General features: G+C 52.0%; 1 protein-coding gene across 3 annotated transcripts; it reads left to right on the top strand.

Annotated features, from left to right (window-relative positions):
• Positions 1–949: 949 nt before the first annotated feature.
• On the top strand, positions 950–13,145 carry IRF5 (interferon regulatory factor 5). Of its 3 annotated transcripts, XM_020874649.2 has the most exons (10): positions 1,891–1,984; positions 5,632–5,736; positions 7,315–7,520; positions 9,415–9,604; positions 10,010–10,056; positions 10,530–10,563; positions 10,741–11,016; positions 11,252–11,644; positions 11,734–11,852; positions 12,140–13,145. In XM_020874649.2, the coding sequence occupies exons 3-10, from the start codon at positions 7,326–7,328 to the stop codon at positions 12,383–12,385; spliced, it is 1,500 nt and encodes a 499-aa protein (XP_020730308.1). In that variant the 5' UTR covers positions 1,891–1,984; positions 5,632–5,736; positions 7,315–7,325; the 3' UTR covers positions 12,386–13,145. The 3 variants fall into 3 exon arrangements, with proteins under 3 accessions (XP_070322012.1, XP_070322009.1, XP_020730308.1); XM_070465911.1 differs by lacking the exons at positions 1,891–1,984; positions 5,632–5,736 and adding an exon at positions 950–1,294; XM_070465908.1 differs by lacking the exon at positions 5,632–5,736 and having other exon boundaries at positions 1,882–1,984.
• The last annotated feature ends 5,292 nt before the right edge of the window (positions 13,146–18,437 follow it).

The raw sequence follows: 18,437 nt of genomic DNA, 5'->3' as shown, positions 1-18,437 counted from the left end.
CCTTTTACCGCAGGAAACGAGATTCACAGGACCTGCCTAAGGTCCCTGAGCTTGAACACAGCAGAAGTGGATGCCAGCTCAAGGGCAGTACCCCTGCTTCTACACACAGCCTCCAGAGGATTCTTTTTTTTAAAACTTATTTGGCTGTGCCAGGGCTTAGGTGCAGCAGATGGGATCCAGGTCCCTGACCAGGGATTGAACCCAGGCCCCCTGCATTGGGAGCACACAGCCTTAGCCACTGTACCACCAGGGCTAATTTTAGACAAAATTCAGAGGCTCTTAGGGTGGGGGTCCTCACCTGAGGACTGGGGATAGTGGTGGGGGCTGGCAGGGTGCAGAATCCTAGTCTTAATCTCCCTTAGACTGTGTGTGTGGGGGGGTGCATTTAGCAATAAAAGAAGACTCTTCTTGACGATCATTCCAGATACATTTTCTAGTCCAACATAGAATATTTCTTATTAAGCATAACTCACCTCCAGTGAAAAAGGTTTGTATTTTGGGGGGAACTATTTTCAATTTAAATAGCAGTTTCACTTTTAAAGAAAGAAATACAGAACAATCTCCCTATCCTCATTTACTGCATTCACACTTTAAATCTTAAAAATCTTAAATAGTGAAATATTCAGCAGATACAAATAATACAATACTTATATAAAATTATATTTCTATTTTATGTTAGGGCTACAAGAGTTGGGGAGAAGGAGAGAAATGCAAGAGAGGAGAAAAAGGACAACACATAATGAGCAATGATACAGATCAGGGGTGAAGATTAACCCAGGTATTTCTACAGAGATGGAGGCGGGAAGAGAAGGTCAAAGTTCTGATTCATCAGCTAACTGCTACCCCTGTGTTTGTTAAAAACATAGGCGCTAAACTTTAAAGGGCAAAGAGTACTTTCTAGAACTTATGTTATTTTAGTTTCTATCTAAGATTTAATCGATTGACATAAATTTCCTTCATATAAAAATGTTTTTTATTAAAAATTACTATAGAAAATAGGAGAAGACAGGTGTGGTTCCTGAGTAAGCTGATTCTAGTGGAAATCAGACATTAAACTCCTAAGTGAAAACCAGTGAAGATAAACCTCAGGGTCTGGGAACCCTACCTAGGAGACAAAGTCAAGGTAAACTTTTCAAAGGAGGTGATGCTGAAAGAAAATTTGAAGAGGAGCAGGAGTTACCAAGCGAAGAATGCTCCAGGGGAGGGAACTGGACAGTGTGAGGGTTGAGACCAGCGAGCAAGGCCTGCCTGTGGAACCAAAAAAAACGTTCAGACTGGCAGACGGATGGTCAAGGTAGGGGTACGTGAAGAGGTGGGACAAGAGACCAAGGCTCTGGCCCAGAGAGGTCCCCAAGGCGATCAGGGAGGGGGAGCAGGGGCAGGCAGGTGCGAAGGTTAAGGATTAGAGTAGCCTGAGCATCCCTGTCTGTAGGCACCTCGTGGAGCGAGTGTCTGAGTCTGGATGCTAGTAGCTGGGGACTGCGCGACCCTCGGAAGGGTTCGCGGGCGCGTGGGGCGAGGGCCAGGCGCTACTAGTCCCCCCACCGTGCTCGTACGTGGCTCGGACAGGGCTAGAAAGTTCCCGGGCCCAGCCGATCACCATGGTAGGGTGGGGTGGGGGGCTGAGGTTGTGGAACGACTCTTGAGCCTCCAGATTTCTGAAGAAGCCCAGCAGTCCGTCCAGGCCACCGCGCTGCCGCGCGTCTCCGCCAGGCCCTGAGCTGCAGGGGAACCAGCCTGGCCCGAGGCTCAGCCCCGTCCCTCGGTCGCTGCGTCTGCGCGGGGACCCCAGGGTGGCTCTGCGGGGCAGGGCGGGGCGCTGCCGGCGCACCGAGGCTGGGCGGCCGCGGCCCAGGGGCGGGGGCGGGTGATGCGGAAGTGGCGAGCGGGCGGGCGGACCCGCGCGGCTCCAGGACAGCGCAGCTCGGCCCCACCGCCTGGCCGAGGCTCCCCCGGCGCAGCCACGCGGGCGCACGGCAGACAGGTAGGTCCCGGTGGCCGCGCGCTCCTCTCCGCGGCCGCGGGGCACCTGCCGGCGGCGGGCTGGGGACTGAAGCGGGACGGGTGGGCGGGAGGGGTCAGCGTCCGGCTCTTCCAGGTGCCCGAGCTCGGGGTGGGGGACGCCCAAGGCAGGACGCGCCCCGCCGTGGTGGGGGCCTCCAAGATGCCTCCTATGTCTTGATCAGAGTGGGGTGCCCCGCACCAGCAGCCTTGGTCCAGAAGGCACCCGAGGAGCCCCGAGGCGCGGGCGGCGGAGTCCGCGCCGCTGCCAGGGGCGCCAGCTCTCCAGCTTCTCTCCCTTCCTCTCGCCTTCGCGGAGGATGGGCAGCGCCCGGCTGCCATGGGATGGGCAGCGCCCGGCTTGGGCCATGGAGGGAAAGCCCCGATTCCCCCTAGAATTCTGTGCTCTCCGATCCCCCTTCCCCGGGCAGCCCTCCCCTCATCCTTTCCAGAAAGAGAATGCGGTTTAAGAGGTTCATCTCTTCCTGGATCTTAAGGCCAGTGGAAAGAATTCGGGCAGAGAGTGGGTAGGAAGATGGTGTCAGGCGAGGCGCCGGCTGTCCTTTTACTTGCAGCCTAGAAAAGAAGGTGCTGACCCTCCTAAGCGAGAAGAAGCACGGACGTGATACTTCTTAGACTAGTTTCTCTACGGCCTTCCCCCGAACATCAGAAGGAAACAATCGAGAATCTAAAAGTGGAGGGAAAGTGAGACCAGTGTGACCATGTTGCGGGATAGGAGACGGTGAACACCTGCGCAGCCCGGGCGCGCAGTTGTCTCTCTGGCCCCGGAGGCACCGGATCTGGCTGTGGGGAGCTGGGGCGGAGGGGACTTCCCTGGCTTCGCCGCCACCCTGTGCCCATCAGAGCGGGGATGAGGGCGGTGGCGCCACCTGAGGAGCGGTCTGAGAGGCAGACCCTAAACCAGCGCTCCAGGCCGGGGAGCGGATGGGGGTAGTTCAGTGGGCTGGGCCAAGAGGCGCGGCCAAGCTGCCCCGGGTGGCACCTGCGGGGACGGTCTTGTGAGCAGAGCCGAGCTGGGGCTCTCTGCGCACCCAGAGAGGGGATGAGTGACCAGGACCAGTAAGGACGAGGAAGGGGTCGATGGAGAAAGCTAGAGTCTCCCGGGAGAGAGCAGGGTTATAGGGCTGGGTACTGGGGCTCCCAGCAAGTCAAGGGAAGCCTTGGGAAACCACCCTTTTTTTAACCCTGGGGTTTTCCCCCCTGCGCCTTGGCCTTACCTCACCATGCCCCCAGAGGAAGCCGAGGGAAGCGTCTTTCTGCCCACATCTGCCGCCCTGGAGTCTCAGCTCCTCTCCCCTGGAGGGGGAGGGGCTTAAGGTCTAGCTGGGCACAGGGCACCCAAGCCTTCTCCAGGAGTTTGGTGTGGAGTTTGGTGTGGAGTTTGCAGGAAACGTCTGAATCAAATTCAGGAGGTGCAAGGGCTTACTGATCGCGCACTACTGGAGGCTGCAGAGCCTCCTCCCCTAGTGGGTCCCTGGTACCCACAGTGTTTAGGCTTTCCTTGTGGCTGGCTCCTGGGACTTCAGGAGTTGTGGGGCCTGTGCACCTCCGGAGATGCTCCTGGGCTGCCCCTTCCCCTAGAATAGGGCCTTCCTCAGGTCCTCAGCAGGCAACTCCTCCTTTGATGTTTCCATGGAAGCTGATGTATGCTCATCAGGCTTTCCCCCATTTTTTAGGGCTCTATTCCACAAGGCTAGTCTGGGGGCTGCAAACCTGCACAGCTGTTGAGGAGTCAGGGCAGACCCCCTGACCAGCCTGCATTCTGATGAGAAGTCAAGTCCTCCTCCCAGCAGCCACGAGGGGTGTGTGTGTGTGTAGTTGCTCAGTTGTGTCCGACTCTTTGCGACCGCATGGAGTATAGCCCACCAGGCTCCTCTGTCCAGGGGATTCTCCAGGCAAGAATACTGGAGTGGGTTGCCATGCCCTCCTCCAGGGGATCTTCCCCACCCAGAAATAGAACCTGGTATTCTAGAACAAAGTATTGCAGGCAGATTCTTTTCCTCGTGAGCCACTTTCCTGGTGGGGGAGGGGTATAGGATGGACTTTCTCAGGGCTGTGCTTCTGGGACCCCCTGGGAATCTGAGTGACTGCTTCTATCTGGAGCCTGCTTCTATCTGGAGCGAAGTAGGGATGGAGTGCTAAGGCACTGAAATTCAGAACTCCTGGCATTGGGATAGCTTGCCTCAGGTCTAAACCCATCTCCAGGCAGGAAGAAGCCTCCTTGGGGAGCTGATGCTGAGCCTGGTCCCGATGCCCCTAGATGCAGGCAGACCTGTGGCTGAAGCTCCCTGTGTGGCATGCTGGGCAGACCCTCTCTTGGCCCTGGCCAGGCTTTTGGTGGGAAGCCCTCTCCCGAGCCCAGCCCTATGCTGCTAGAAGGGGCTGCACCTTACTGCTAAGAGGTCAGAGTTTGTGTTGTAGAACAGTGCGGCGGGACTTGCCCTGACTTCCTTCTTGCCCTGGGCAGAGAAATCGACCTTCCTGGCCTCTCAGTTCACCACCTCTGGCACAACTGTAGCCTGGACTATGTGTGAGGGTCATCAGGGAAGCTTGCCTTGCCCTCTGTCAACAGAACTTTCCTCAGTCCACCTTCTCGCAGCCAGAATGGCCCGCTGCTATGACTGTCGCCCGTCTGTTCTAGGACCCAGACCTTTGGGAGGTGTGGGGATGCTACATACACAAATTGGATGAAGCTCTCCAACGCTGTGAATCACACAATGGACGATGACTGCCAGCGGGCTTGAGGGTTGGGGGATGGGCTACAGGATGAGAGATGGAGCATTTGGTCGGGGGGACCCAAATGTGATTTTCTCCACATCCCTTCCCTCCCCCAGCTCACAGTGAGTCAGGTTTCCGAGTTGTCCTGTCTGGCCACTTTCGTTTCCCCTAGGGCTGGGTGGAGGCTAGTTCAGAAAGGGGAACCGAGCCACCCATCTTCTGAGACCTGGGGGCAGGGCCGGGTGCTCTCCCATCCTCTCTGTTGCAGCCCAGCGCTGAGCACTGCTCTGGGGAGAGGCCCACAGACGAGAATCCTTAGCAGCGTGGAGGTGGCACTTAGCCGCCACAACTCGGAAAGGTGCTGGGCAGGGAATTTCAGGGGACATTCTGAAGCAGGCCTAGATGATAGTGTGTGTGTGTGTGTGTGTGTGTGTGTGTGTGTCCCAGTGCAGGCCAGGAAGCCCACCAAGACTTGTTTACTCCCAGAAGCCTTTGCTCCCAGCAACAGTCCAGCCTGTGGTTGGGTGGCTTTAGCTGTCAGAAGGTTCTTCAGCAAGGATGTAGTCTGTCGCAGGGGAGGCTGTCCTGGTGTTGACTTGAACCCTAGTCTTTCTGCCACACGGGGGTATTTCTCATCCCCACCCCACTGACTGTTTACATCAGCCACCCAGATACCTCATTTCCTTCAGTCATCCCTTCCCTGACAGGCCTGCCCACTTCAGACCCTCACCTGCCTCACAGGCCTCACAGCTTTCCTCTTGGGTCTGGTCTCACCTTTGAGTCAGAGGAGGATCCTGAGGAGAGCAGGGTTGGTTGGGGTGGCAGTGGGGTGGGGAGAGCGATAAACAGCTGGAGGACAGACGCTTCCAACATCTGGCTGGCCTTCCTTAGGTCCTACTTTGGTCCAGTAAGTGCAGATGCCCAGGAAGGGCGAGTGGTGAGGAAGAAAGAATGAGGCACTTCTGCCCTTGAAGAGGTTGCCCACTGACCTGAAAAGTAAGCAAGATGTCCGGCTGGGGGAGGCAGTGCAGGGTGGAATAAGAGCCCCACTTGTCTCAATGGAGAAGAGTTCAGGGCGGTCCATGGTGCTCTGGAGAGGGAGGTATGAGTGTTGGGGGACCCAGCCCGGAGGGCTAGTGTTTGCACCCTTGTTCCAGGAAGCATGACTTCCGGGAAAGACCCCGGCCCACCCCATCCCTATGCCACCGTCATGGCCACCACTCCCTCTCCGTCCCTTGTGGAGCATCTTCTACAGGGGACAGATGGACCAAAGAAGTGGGAGAGCAGTGTGCTGCCTGCGCAGTGTGTGTCCTCTTACACACACAATTGCACGCCCACCCAACTCACATGTGCTCAGAAACCTAGGGCCCGGGGTGGTAGGCAGCCTCAGTTCTCATCGTGGCTCAGCCATTTGTTCCTCCCTTGCCCATCGACAGAGTCTCCTCTGAGTCTCAGGACGGGGGCGCTCTGATGGCTCCTTCTGTCCCTTCTGTCGCTGACCCTGGGGTGAGGGGCAAGTGCAGGGGAGAAACCACGCAGGAGTGGAGCAGAGTGAGAGCGGGCTCAGGACAGTGCAGAAGGGTTTCGGTCCAGGGTCCGGAGAGGGGCTGGCAGGTGGAGGGGAGGAGGCAGGGACTCCCTGTGGCCAGCTGGCTTCTGACCAGGGAGGCAAGACTGTGGCCTGGGGTGGGGGGTGGCACTGGCTCCCGTGGGGACCCGATCTCTGTGGATCCCACAGCAAACATAAGGTGCTGCTGAATGAATGCATGGTGGTGGAGGAACCGGAGTCTAGGAAATTGCTGCCTCGAAAAGCAGAAGTTCTAAGTTTGGTGGCCACTGTCCTTGCCAGCGATTCAGGCGGTAGATGGAGTTGGCTCACGGGATTTCTTTCAAGATATCTAGGTTAGGGGAGGATGGGAAGCTTCATCCCTGAGGGAAACCGAGGAAGAAAGGAAGCTCTGAGGACTGGGTGTGGAAACCCCTCCCTGACTCACAGGTTCTGCCTTGTCTTAGCGGGGTTTCTTGGAAGTTGGTTTGGTGAGGAAGAGGGAGGGGGACAGGGGAAGCAGGAAGAAAGCTAAGCAAGGATGTGGGCTCAGCCGGAGACTGGCTTCAGCGAGAACCTGTGGGGACCCTGGAGCGCACATCTGCTCCACCTGAAACAAAGGGGCCGGTCCTTTGTCCCTGTGTGTGTCTCTGACTGTGGGCTGTCCCCCACAGACGGGAGGGGTGGGCCTGGCCCGAGCGGGGCGGCTGAGGGCAGTTCTCTCGCGATGGGCAGCTCCGTGCTGTGCTTGGACTCACAGCGGCTGGGGAATTGCTGCCCCGCCGGGCACAGAATGTCTGGGTGGAACACCCCTACAGCTGTGTACCCCTCCTTCCTTTCCCTCAAACACAAAGCCCAGACGCAGGGATCTTGTGACAGAAAAGCTGATGGTTGGAGAGGAGAACTGGCTTAAGCATCTGGACAGGCTGGAGAGACTCGGGCCTCCTGTGCTGGGAGGTGGGGGGAGCCCTACGGGCCACGGCTCGGCCCCCTGAAGTGCCCTGACCGCCCCCTGCTCTCTCCGGCAGACGCCTGTGCCATGAACCAGCCGGCCCCCGCCGCCCTGCTTCCGCCCCGCCGCGTGCGGCTGAAGCCCTGGCTGGTGGCCCAGGTCAACAGCTGCCAGTACCCAGGGCTTCAGTGGGTCAACGGGGAAAAGAAATTGTTTTACATCCCCTGGCGCCACGCCACGCGGCACGGCCCCAGCCATGACGGAGATAACACCATCTTCAAGGTAAGCCCTGGGCCCCTGAAGGCCCTTCCCTAGAAGAGGACTCCCCTCTACAGCTCAGACTGGCCACTCTTCCAGCTGCCTTGCGGCCGCGACCCCAGGCCAGGGCTAAGGGGCTGCAGGCATCACCGCTGGGCAACCTTTCTAACCTGATTCCCGGAGCAAGGTGAGGACTGAGGGGCCCCAGGAGACCTTCGGGTAACTCCTCCTCCTCCTCTTTGTACTTTTTCGTCACACGTGAGTGCCTGTCCAGGATGTACATTTGGTGTACACATGCGCTTAAAGGACAACAGAATTCCCCCATAATCTTAATACTATGAATATTTTTTTCGCTTGTATTATCAGTCTTCTCCATGTGTATATGAAGTGCAAAGATGGAATCGAGCTATAGATTCTATTTTGTAACCTGCATTTTCTACCCAACATCAGGACTGGCTTTTCCACTCCAACAAATGCCACATTGAAATGCCACTGAATGTTCCATCGGAGCAGGGAGCACACTGGTCACCCAGTCCCAGATTTTGGACACCTCAGGTTGCTTTCAGGGTCTCCATGTTGAAGACCACACTGCCATGGACACCCTCTAAATGCTTATCCTTGGCACATCTCAAATGGTTTTCTTTGGGGTTAGTTCCTAGAGTTAAAAACTTCTGGGTCGAAGAGAATGCTTATTTTTAAAGTTTTGGCCATGTATTGCTTAGTGTTTGTCTTTTCAAGGTTCCTTTCAAATCCATTTCTCATTTTTGAATAAGTAACATGGTCACATAATTCAACATTTAAAAAAGTGTAAATTGCAAAAAGTCTTCCAGATGGGAGACATTCCCCCAGACACCCAACCTCCTCCTTTGGGACAGTTTGTATTCTCGGTTTCTTGTTTATCCTTCCTGAGGGATTTTTGTATATATGCAAGCAAATATGTGCCTATCCTCTCCCCTACTTTTGACAAAAATGGTAGATGTTTACATCTTCTGCACGTCATATTTGGAAGATTACGACATGTCAGTACATAAAAAACTTCCTTCTTTTCTTTTCTTGTTGCCCAATATTCCATTTTATGGGTTGGCCCTAATTTAACCAGCCCCCATTGATGGACATTTAGATAATTGAGGGTCTTTTCCTTTTAGAAACAGAGCTGCAATGAATAAGCTTATATATGTAAGCTTTTGTGTGGATGCATCTTTATCTGTCGGATAAATTCCCAGAAGTTAAATTACTGAGTTAAAGGATGGAAACATGTGTAATCTGGAGATCAACCAAATTACTCTCCAAAATAACAGTACTGGGAGTTCCTTGGTGATCTAGTGGCTAGGACTTGAACACTTTCATTGCCATGGCCTGATTCAATCCCTGGTCAGCGAGCTGAGATCCCTTAAGCCACATGGTGAGGCCAAAAAAAAAAAAAATCATTATCATAATAATATCAACAGCCGAAGTGTACAGAGTCCATCCCAAGGGGAGACAGTTCAGAGAGCTTTACGGGCATTAGGCCTGAGTCTTCACCACCACACTGCGAGGCAGTGCTGTGATGGGGAGACCAGAACAGAGAGAGGCAAAGTGACACAACCCTGGCACACAGGTGGCGGTGGCAGATTCCGATCCAAACCTAGTTCTTCTCCAGAGCCCTCTTATCCACCATGTCATCCCATCCTCCTTAGAGATTATACCTGTTTGCCACCTTAAGACCAGTGAATATGATGCCTTTCAAAGAATCTAGATTTCCTTTAGCTTGTTGGAGCCTCAAGAGACTGGCCTCCTAACTCCCACTTTGCAGATGGGCACTGGGCTTGGCCTGTGTGATGGTCTCATCCACAGCAGTGACTCCCCCCGGCCCAGAGGGGCTGGGCTTCGGTAAGGGGCCAGGTTCTCTGTGGTCATCTGTCTTGTCTTCCTGCCTTAGGCCTGGGCCAAGGAGACGGGGAAGTACACCGAGGGTGTGGATGAGGCTGATCCGGCCAAGTGGAAGGCCAACCTGCGCTGTGCCCTGAACAAGAGCCGTGACTTCCGCCTCATCTATGACGGGCCCCGGGACATGCCGCCTCAGCCCTACAAGATCTACGAGGTCTGCTCCAATGGCCCGGCTCCCGCAGGTATCCAGCCTGACTGTGTGTGGGCCACCTAGGGGGCTACGCACGGAGGCCTGGGGTCCCTCCAGCGTGCAGTGGTTAGGGACGTGCCACTCGGGCAGAAACCCAGGAGTGGATCACTGGTGAGGCTAGGAGCATCTTGGCATGGACCAGGCCCCTCCCCACCAGGTTTGATTTCCTCACCCCATCCTGGTTCTTGGCTCCAGTGAATGCAGGTCAGGTGACCCAGGGAGGGGAGCGCCATGGGGTCAGGGGCAGGGTCCCCAGTGATTGCAGGTGGCTGAGCAGCCCTTCCCTCTGTGTTTGGGCAGCTCTGGGCAGGAGAGAAGCCACCTGGAGCCCTGAAGACCTTCCTCCCTCTCACCCACTGACTCCCTTCTGGTCTTTCATTTCTGTCTCCCGCTGCAGAGTCACAGCCCAGTGAGGATAACGCTGAGGAGGAAGAAGAGGAAGAGGTGAGTTTGGGGGCACACTTGGCAGCCTGCGCCAGTACATTGGGCCTCACTAGGCCTGGTTGCTTGTCCCACTCCACTGCAGGACTGGGCAGTTCCATTCCTCTGGAGCCTGCTGCTGTTTCTGCAGCCCTTCTCTGGGTTTCATCTCTTGGGATTCTGGGGACAGGAACAAAGTCACCACCTTGAACCTCCCTGGGACTCTGTTGGTAGAAAACATGCTCACGTATGGTCTCAGCCTCAGTAGTTGAGGCTTAGTAGGTATTCCCACCTGCAGAAGCAGAAACTGGGGCACCAAGAGCCTACTGACATGCCTGGCATGGCAGAGCTGGGCCTGAGGGTCTGGCCTCGCCTAAGATGAAGGACAAGGAGTTGCCTTGTGGGTCTCGTTCTTCAGCATCGGATCAGTTTAATAACCTGTCCTCCCTTCTCTCTCTGGCCTCCTCGCTCCTCCTTTGCCTGTGTCTTCTCTTCAGCTCCAGAAGATGTTACCAGGCCTGAGCATCACAGGTGGGGCTGGGAGGCGGTGTGGTTGGGGGTTTAGTATAAGGAGGAGCTTCGGGGACCACAGGTACCTGGGAGGGGGCTGAAGGGAGGCTGGGGGATGGCCCAGGGCTGAGAGTAGGTGAGCCTGGAGGCAGTTCCTAGAAGTGACATTAAAATTTTGTCCACTCCCACCTTCTATAGAAGCAGTGCAGCCCGGCCCTGCCATGGCACCCTATTCTTTACCCAAAGAGGATGTTAAGTGGCCACCCACTCTCCAGCCACCTGTGGTGTTGGCCCCCCCTGCTCCAGGCCCCAATCTTCTGATCCCTGCTCCTGGCAACGCCGCTGACTTTGGGGAGGTGTTTTCTGAGGTCCTGCCGAGCTCGCACCCGCAGCCTGGACCCCTGTCTACCAGCCTGCCCCCCACAGGCGAACAGCTCCTGCCCGACCTGTTGATCAGCCCCCACATGCTGCCTTGTAAGAACCCACGGGAGGAAGGAGAGGGCAGGCAGGGAGGAGCAGTTGGGAGGGTGGAGGGTGACGAAGAGAAAAACAAAAATGCCCATACCAGTCCCTGCATGGCTGGGAGGGAAGCGGGGAGGACTGATGATGGCCTGGCCTCAGGGCAGAGAGGGCAGGGAAGATCAGTGGGCAGCAGAATGGGGAGGCATGGGGCTCATGGGCGGGGCGGGCCTGCCTCTTTGTCCTGCAGTGACCGACCTGGAGATCAAGTTCCAATATCGGGGCCGCCCACCCCGGGCCCTCACCATCAGCAACCCTCAAGGCTGCCGGCTCTTCTACAGCCAACTGGAGGCCACCCAAGAGCAGGTGGAGCTCTTTGGCCCCGTGAGCCTGGAGCAAGTGCGCTTCCCCAGCCCCGAGGATATCCCCAGCGAGAAGCAGCGCTTTTATACCAACCAGCTGCTAGACGTCCTGGACCGTGGGCTCATCCTTCAGCTACAAGGCCAGGATCTGTATGCCATCCGCCTGTGCCAGTGCAAGGTGTTCTGGAGCGGGCCCTGTGCCTCAGCCCATGGCTCACACCCTAACCCCATCCAGCGGGAGGTCAAGACCAAGCTCTTCAGCCTGGAGGACTTTCTCAATGGTGAGGGCCCCACCTCGTGTTCCTCTGGGTCTCTTTTCGTCCAGCGGCCTTGTGCCTGCCTCTGACTAACGGTTTTCATCTCAATGCAGAGCTCATCCTATTCCAGAAGGGCCAGACCAACACCCCACCCCCGTTCGAGATCTTCTTCTGCTTTGGGGAGGAGTGGCCTGACTGCAAACCCCGGGAGAAGAAGCTCATCACTGTACAGGTATACTCCAGTCACCAACCCCCCGAACTCAGTCTTGAATATTGGGGAATCCTGGGCCCTTGCCCCAGGGTGGAGGGGCAGGGCTGTCTGGGTAGTGTGAATTCAGTTAATCGAGGACCGGCGCTGCTCACACATACGCTGCCTTTTCATGAAGTAGAAGTTGAGGCCCCTTCTGGCGGATGTAGACTACCACCTGCCCCCTGGTGACCCCCTCATGCATAACTCGATTGGACAGCCCTGCCCATCCAGACGGCTCACCCTGTCCTGTCTCCTCTTCACCCGCTTAGGTGGTACCCGTAGCGGCCCGGCTGTTGTTGGAGATGTTCTCGGGGGAGCTTTCTTGGTCAGCTGACAGCATCCGGCTACAGATCTCAAACCCAGACCTCAAAGACCGCATGGTGGAACAGTTCAAGGAGCTCCATCACATCTGGCTGTCTCAGCAGCATCTGCAGCCTGTGGCCCAAACCCCTGCCATGCCCGGCCTCAGTGCTGCACAGGGACCCTGGCCCATGCACCCAGTTGACATGCAGTAAGGAGGCTGCAGGTAGTGACTGGCCCAGGTTTCCTGGGTGGCTGTGCGGAGATGTGGAGGGCGAAAGTTCCTGGGCGCACCTGATGAGCAGCAGGGTCCTATCTTGGGGTCTCCAGAAGCGAATCTGGGTCATGAAGAGGGAAAAGAGGCCCGAGTTCCAGGTTCTCCTCAGAAGCTGAGGGAAGCTGGAAGCCAGGTTTTGCTTTGAGGACTCTGCCTTCCTGCATATGTCTCTCCTGGACTGGCTCTGGGGGAACTCAGCCATCAGCACCAGTGTGGAGGGAAGGAACTCTGCCAACTCAGAGGGCCTAGAGGGATTTGCCCCAGAGCAGTTCCTTCTTGTGGCTGCCTCATTTCTTCTGGCAAGAAGAGTCAAGTGCTGGGGGTCAGACCTCCCTGGCAGGTTCTCTGCAGGGCATGGGCCTGACTTTGGGGTTCCCTAGCTTTAGCATTGATCCCCTGGGGGAGGAAATGGCAGCCTACTCCAGCATTCTTGCCTGGAAAATCCCATGGACAGAAGAGCCTGCTGGGCTACAGTCCATGGGTTCACAGTCAGACACGACTGAGTGTGCGTATGCGCGTGCACGCGCGCGCGCACACACACACACACACACAGCTTGAGCCTCATTTCCTCACAACATCCAGAGACAGATTATTACACCAGATGCTAAGTCTGGCAGCTACCTCCCTTGAGAGACTAAGAACCTGGGATAGAAAGGGGACATTTATGTATTTTTGGATTAATAAATATTAAAAACAGACTCAGTCATTGTTTTTCAGTACCAGTTGCTCCCATGCTGTTTACTGGACCATATTTCTCCTGCCAGCTAGCCCTCTTTACCCCAGCACCTGCCCTCCTGCTCTGGGGCTGTTGACACAGGGAGGGCCTGCCTTCCAGGCTGATGAGTCAGCGGGGCCTTCACAAGCACTCAGCTGGCTGGCTTTGCTTTCCAGGAGGAAGCCGGCTGAAGCAAGGGTGTGGACTTTTAAATATGTGCAGAGTCTAAGATCCTGTCCAAATAAATTTTCCCATAAGAAATGGTGAAAAAGGGCTGGATCTCAACCAAGGACCATTAATATCTGTTATCCTCATGTATATTCATTCATACGCTACTAAATATATTAGGACAATGCATACAAATTGGGAGGTCACTGTTTGAATCTGGCTTATAGATGTAATTTTCTGACCTGAACAATTTTGCTGTTATCTTTTTATTATGGAATATTTTTAACATCTGTGAAAGTAGGGAGAATGGTATAAAATTCGCACTAGTAGCTTCAATAATTATCAATTCATAGTCTTTCTCATCTAAATTCTCAACACTACAGTGGATAAGCTTGTGCATATTTATGTCTTTTTATTACTTTTGCCAGTGTACCTTTAGGATGGATCCACAGAAATGGGATTTCTGGGCCAAAGGATAAAAATGTGTCTAATGTTAGATATTGGCAGAATCCAGATAAATCTCTGAGTGTAGCTGTTTCCCCACAATCTCAACAGGTTATAATGTCAATTTTTTGGATTTTTGCCAATCTGATAGGTGAGAAATAGTGACTCTACCATCTCTCATTATGAACAAGGATGAGCATCTTCATATGGTTAAGTGGCCTGTGCAGATTTTAGTGCTTTAAAAAAAAAATCTTAAAATAGTTTTAGATTTACAGGAAGTAGCTAATAGAGTGTCTATATAACCCACACCCAGTTTCCCTGTTAACATCTTACACTATACCTCACATTGCTATGGAACATTTGTCACAACTAATGAAACAAAATGCACACATCATTATTATCTAAATTCCACTCTTTATTCAGATTTCATTAGTTTTTAATCTCATACTTTTTCTGTTCTAGCACCCTATCCAAATGATCACATTACATTTAATGATTGTGTCTCCCCAGCCATCACTGATTTAACTGTTTCTCAGACTTCCCTGGTTTTTGATGACTTGGATGGCTTGGAGGGTACATTTTAGAATGTCTCTCAGTTTGGATTTATCTGATGTCTCTCATGGTTTTTTGCAAGGAAGACACAGAGATGAAGTGCCATTCTCACCAGAGTAGATGAAATAATGAAGTAGGTGACCATCCCTGGACTGACTTCTCCAATACTGCAGTGGTTGCTAAGGATCCTCCTTTGGCTTCTACTTGCATTGTGATTTCTTAAATAAAACAAAACTGAAAACAAAAAACAAAAACCCCCAGCATACCTGGCCATCATTTCCTATACGGTAACTGTGTTGTAGTAGCCAGTGGCGGATGGAACACTAGCCGCTCTACTCCCGCCCCCTCCCCGCTCTGCTGGCCCCACAACAGCAGATACTGAGTATCATTAAGTTCCAGAGTTTAAGCCAGGACAACGCGATGCCATTCACTGCTCCCTAGCTACTAGGCTCCAGTTCCACTCGGTAGTGGCCTTTGCCCTGGTGGCCTCTGCTAGCGTGAAGGTTGGAATCCACAGAATACTGATGCTTATGATCCGGAGGGGGGGGGGGGGGGGGGGCGGGGCGGGGAATACACCTCTTTAGCATCCAGCAGTTTCCCTCAATTCTTCAAGGCTTCTCCTCCCCAAGTTCATCCTTGTATCCAACATAATACTCCCTTTTAATTCAAGACTCCTTCCTTTTATTCAGCTTTTCACTAGCCTGAAGAACTTCTCAGCCTTTGTCCACATGGAGAGAATATTGATAGCTTTCCCCCATTTTTGTCAGCGGAGTGTTCTCACAAGGCAACCTTCTCACTTGCTAGTAACACATCTGACCAAAATTTAGCATACCTTGTTGCAAAATCTTGGATATTTAACTTCTCTGGATTTTGGCTTTCATCCTTGTAAAACAACTTATTACCAGGGCTACACAAGGTGGACACATACTTTGCATTCATGAGGTGTGGATGCCATCCAAAAGATACCATCTTATTTACAATACGCTCTCAAGTTATTGATCTTTATAGAACAGATACATAAAAATTACAAGTTACATCTCCTTAGTAAAATCTTGCTGGGAATAGGCCCAATGGGTGATTTGTGTTTCACATAATTATGACTAAAATCTCTTGGCTAAGTCAGTCATGGAAATAAGGGAACAGCTCCATGGGAACCTTATGACAGATTAATTGAGGTATAAGATTCATTCTACTTCCACTAGACAATGTCAAGCAGGGAGACAATATTATATTAGGATACCTGATCCCAAACAGTTCCCTTTTAAACTGAAATATAGCTGGGTATCCTTGCTATGACAAAAGTTGTTAGCAAGACTATCTGTATGAAGTAGTCTAAAGCAATCTGACACTGAAGACTCAGCAGTGAGAACAATTAACAAGAGTTCTGGTTTTCAATACTGTAGCTGTGGAGATGTTCCTGATATATACTAGGATATATATTCCAAAGGCTATTTTTTGCTGGCTGGAGTTGTATTAAGCTTTCCATATTTTCCAGTCCCAGATACAACTTTGTAATAAAAGCCAAATTCCTTAAACAGACCAAAGTCAATGGGTCATTGTAAGGACCTAAGGCTGAATTAGGCTTCAAAATTTCCAGAAAATGAGCAGGATGGCTAAGGTAATGTGCTGATCCCCAGAATTTGATCATCTTATTTCAAATATCGTTCCATGCTCAAGTTTTTTTCTCCACTTATAACACTGACTCCTTAGAGAATAAAACTCAGAGCTGATATCATGCATAGAGGTTTGTTTCAAGGACTCCAAATGCTAGATGCAACTTTGTGGTCAAGGTTATTAGCTCTAAGCCCAATTACTATAACATGCTGTATGATCTCATTTACATAAAGCTCAGGAAAATGCAAACTAATCCACAATGACAGGAGAGCAGTGGCTACTTGAGTGCAGGGGAGGATGGGAAGAGGCATGAAGAAACTTTTGGCAAAGAACTTATGTTCATTGTCTTTCTGGCTTCATGTGTGTCAGTTCAGTTCAGTCGCTCAGTCGTGTCCAACTCTTTGCAACCCCATGAACTGCAGCACGCCAGGCCTCCCTGTCCATCACCAACTCCCAGAGTCCACCCAAATACATGTCCATTGTGTCGGTGATGCCATCCAACCATCTCATCCTCTGTCATCCCCTTCTCCTCCTGCCCTCAATCGTTCCCAGCATCAGGGTCTTTTCAAATGAGTCAGCTCTTCACATGAGGTGGCCAGAGTATTGGAGTTTCAGCTTCAACATCAGTCCTTCCAATGAACATCCAGGACTGATCTCCTTTAGGATGGACTGGTTGGATCTCCTTGCAGTCCAAGGGACTCTCAAGAGTCTTCTCCAACACCACAGTTCAAAAGCATCAATTCTTCTGCGCTCAGCTTTCTTTATAATCCAACTCTCAAATCCATACATGACTACTGGAAAAACCATAGCCTTGACTAGACGGACCTTTGTTAGCAAAGTAATGTCTCTGCTTTTTAATATGTTGTCTAGGTTGGTCGTAACTTTCCTTTCAAGGAGCAAGCATCTTTTAACTTCATGGCTGCAATCACCATCCACAGTGATTTTGGAGAGCAGAAAAATAAAGTCAGCCACTGTTTCCCCATCTATTTGCTATGAAGTGATGGGACCAGATGCCATGATCTTAGTTTTCTCAATGTTGAGCTTTAAGCCAACTTTTTCACTCTCCTCTTTCACTTTCATCAAGAGTCTCTTTAGTTCTTCTTCACTTTCTGCCATAAGGGTGGTGTCATCTGCATATCTGAGGTTATTGATATTTCTCCCGGCAATCTTGATTCCAGCTTGTGCTTCCTCCAGCCCAGCATTTCTCATGATGTACTCTGCATATAAGTTAAATAAGCAGGGTGACAATATACAGCCTTGATGTACTCCTTTTCCTATCTGGAACCAGTCTGTTGTTCCATGTCCAGTTCTAACTGTTGCTTCCTGACCTGTATACAGGTTTCTCAAGAGGCAGGTCAGGTGGTCTGGTATTCCCATCTCTTTCAGAATTTTCCAGTTTATTGTGATCCACACAGTGAGAGGCTTTGGCATAGTCAATGAAGCAGAAATAGATGTTTTTCTGGAACTCTCTTGCTTTTTCGATGATCCAGCAGATGTTGGCAATTTGATCTCTGGTTCCTCTGCCTTTTCTAAATCCAGCTTGAACATCTGGAAGTTCATGGTTCACATATTATTGAAGCCTGGCTTGGAGAATTTTGAGCATTACTTTACTAGCGTGTGAGATGAGTGCAATTGTACAAGCGGTAGTTTGAGCATTCTTTGGCATTACCTTTCTTTGGGATTCGAATGAAAACTGACCTTTTCCAGTCCTGTGGCCACTGCTGAATTTTCCAAATTTGCTGACATATTGAGTGCAGCACTTTCACAGCATCATTTTTTAGAATTTGAAATAGCTCAACTGGAATTCCATCACCTCCACTAGCTTTGTTCGTAGTGATGCTTCCCAAGGCCCACCTGACTTCACATTCCAGGATGTCTGGCTCTAGGTTGAGTGTGAGTGATCACACTTTCTTCATTATCTGGGGTCCCCTATGTCAAAGCTTACCAACTGTATACCTTAAACACGTGCAGCTTATTTTATGTCAATGATACTTCATTACAGGGCTTTAAGATTGACTATTCAGTAGTTAGGAAACAATCTACTTGGATGGCCACTGCAAGTGGCCATTTTGTTTAACCACATTTTAACATCACAAGTGACCCCTTCTCCTACCCACTGAAGCCGTAAGGGAGGACAGAATGTAGCAGGAGTTTTAGGGTAAGCTGGAAGAATGAAAGACGCAGAGCGAGCCACTCCCCTGAAATATGAAGGGTCTGGGCAGTGGACGGGGCCTGGCTTTCAATCTCCCTCCATACCCAGACATCTATTAGAGAACAACTAAGACTATTCACTCAGGCAGTCACCGGCTGTACCATCTCAGATTTATGAGGCAGTGAAAGGAAGAAAAAACAAACACTGATTAAATTTTAAAAATTTATTGTTGTTTTTTTCCTTTTGTTGCTGTTGATTTGTTCTTGAGGTGGCGACACCAGCAGACAGAACATGTCCTCGTGCCTAGTGCCTGTCAGGGTCACGATTCCTGTAAAGCATCAGGGC

Source organism: Odocoileus virginianus, chromosome 1 (assembly GCF_023699985.2).
Source record: "Odocoileus virginianus isolate 20LAN1187 ecotype Illinois chromosome 1, Ovbor_1.2, whole genome shotgun sequence".
Classification (NCBI taxonomy): Eukaryota; Metazoa; Chordata; class Mammalia; order Artiodactyla; family Cervidae; genus Odocoileus; species Odocoileus virginianus.
This window is presented reverse-complemented; position numbering and strand designations above follow the sequence as displayed.

Coding starts and splice junctions, on each gene's coding strand:
- IRF5 (XM_070465911.1), top strand. CDS start 7,326: ATGAACCAGCCGGCCCCCGCCGCCCTGCTTCCGCCCCGCCGCGTGCGG. Junction 10,564..10,740: donor ACCAGGCCTGAGCATCACAG/GTGGGGCTGGGA, acceptor CACCTTCTATAG/AAGCAGTGCAGCCCGGCCCT. Junction 11,645..11,733: donor CCTGGAGGACTTTCTCAATG/GTGAGGGCCCCA, acceptor ATCTCAATGCAG/AGCTCATCCTATTCCAGAAG.